The 1,071-nt window shown below is 30.4% G+C and overlaps 1 protein-coding gene across 1 annotated transcript in view; it reads left to right on the plus strand.

Moving 5' to 3' along the window:
* The window catches only part of LOC119586930 (cytoskeleton-associated protein 5-like), a gene marked incomplete in the record, with an annotated part of 31,731 nt that overhangs the window by 3,131 nt on the left and 27,529 nt on the right, over nucleotides 1-1,071 (plus strand). Inside the window, 1 exon segment of the mRNA XM_037935662.1 lies at nucleotides 578-647. Coding sequence (XP_037791590.1) covers nucleotides 591-647 — 57 coding nt within the window.

The raw sequence follows: 1,071 nt of genomic DNA on the forward strand, positions 1-1,071 counted from the left end.
GGAAGCAGCATCTGTGCTTGTGTATAAGGCTTCAGCTTCATTGATTGAGCATATGAAGTTGCAAAGCTAGGTGACAGTGCCTCCCAGATTAGGACAGACTTGTTCTGTTTAAACATGGCATTTTATTATGCTACAGTAATTTCAGGCTTTAGCAAGTTCAGTAGGGTGACTAAGAAAGGGTGGAAAATTATGAAAAGACATTTCAAAAACTTTTTTTTTTAGCCAAGTGGGAGCAATGCAAAGAGAGAAGACATTAGAGTGCTGGATTAGGTTCTAGGGATAAGCATGGATAAGAGACGAAAATGATGAAGAAAATAATGAATGTTGAAAAAGAAACCTGCAGAATATCTTTAAACAAAGTACCTTAATTTTCTTAATGTTTGGCTTACAATTAGACTCATTAATGATATATATGGGTATGTTTTTAGTAATGTTGAATAATTTTATTCATCTTTATTAATTAAAGAGACTGACTAATTTGTTATTGTCATTGTTATTATTTGTATTAATTTTTTTTTCTTTATTTTTTTATTTTTTGTAAATATATTAGATATTTAATTTTCATTCTACATTTCAGATAATTAGTTACAATGGAAGAAGACACAGAATACCTCAAGCTTCCCCTGGAGGACAGGTGTATCCACAAGGTGAGCGTAGAAGTCATTGTTTGTGTTAGAGGACTTCTGATATCAAGGAGGTTGAACCCTTATTTAAACCTAGGAAACCAAGTGTCTGTTGGTGATCAATAAGTGGTTTAGATGAAATAAAGTTGCTTGATAGTGACTGGTGAAATAAAAGTTTGTTTTTATCTCCTATGTCTTTAAACTTGGAATAAAATTGATGTTTGAGACATGTGGAAAAGATATGAATGCTAATTAATATTTTCACAGTTCATTTTACATAAATAGGTTTTACAATGTTGATTATATATCACCCTGTGGAATTATGCATTCATTCATAATTTTTTGTCAATATGAAGTAGGTGATATTTCAGTATTCAAATTATTAAATCAATTATATGTTCATCTTCCTTGTGGAATTATTGTTTTTTCACTTAAAGCTATAAAATCC

Source organism: Penaeus monodon, chromosome 22 (genome assembly GCF_015228065.2).
Source record: "Penaeus monodon isolate SGIC_2016 chromosome 22, NSTDA_Pmon_1, whole genome shotgun sequence".
In the NCBI taxonomy this organism is placed as follows: Eukaryota; Metazoa; Arthropoda; class Malacostraca; order Decapoda; family Penaeidae; genus Penaeus; species Penaeus monodon.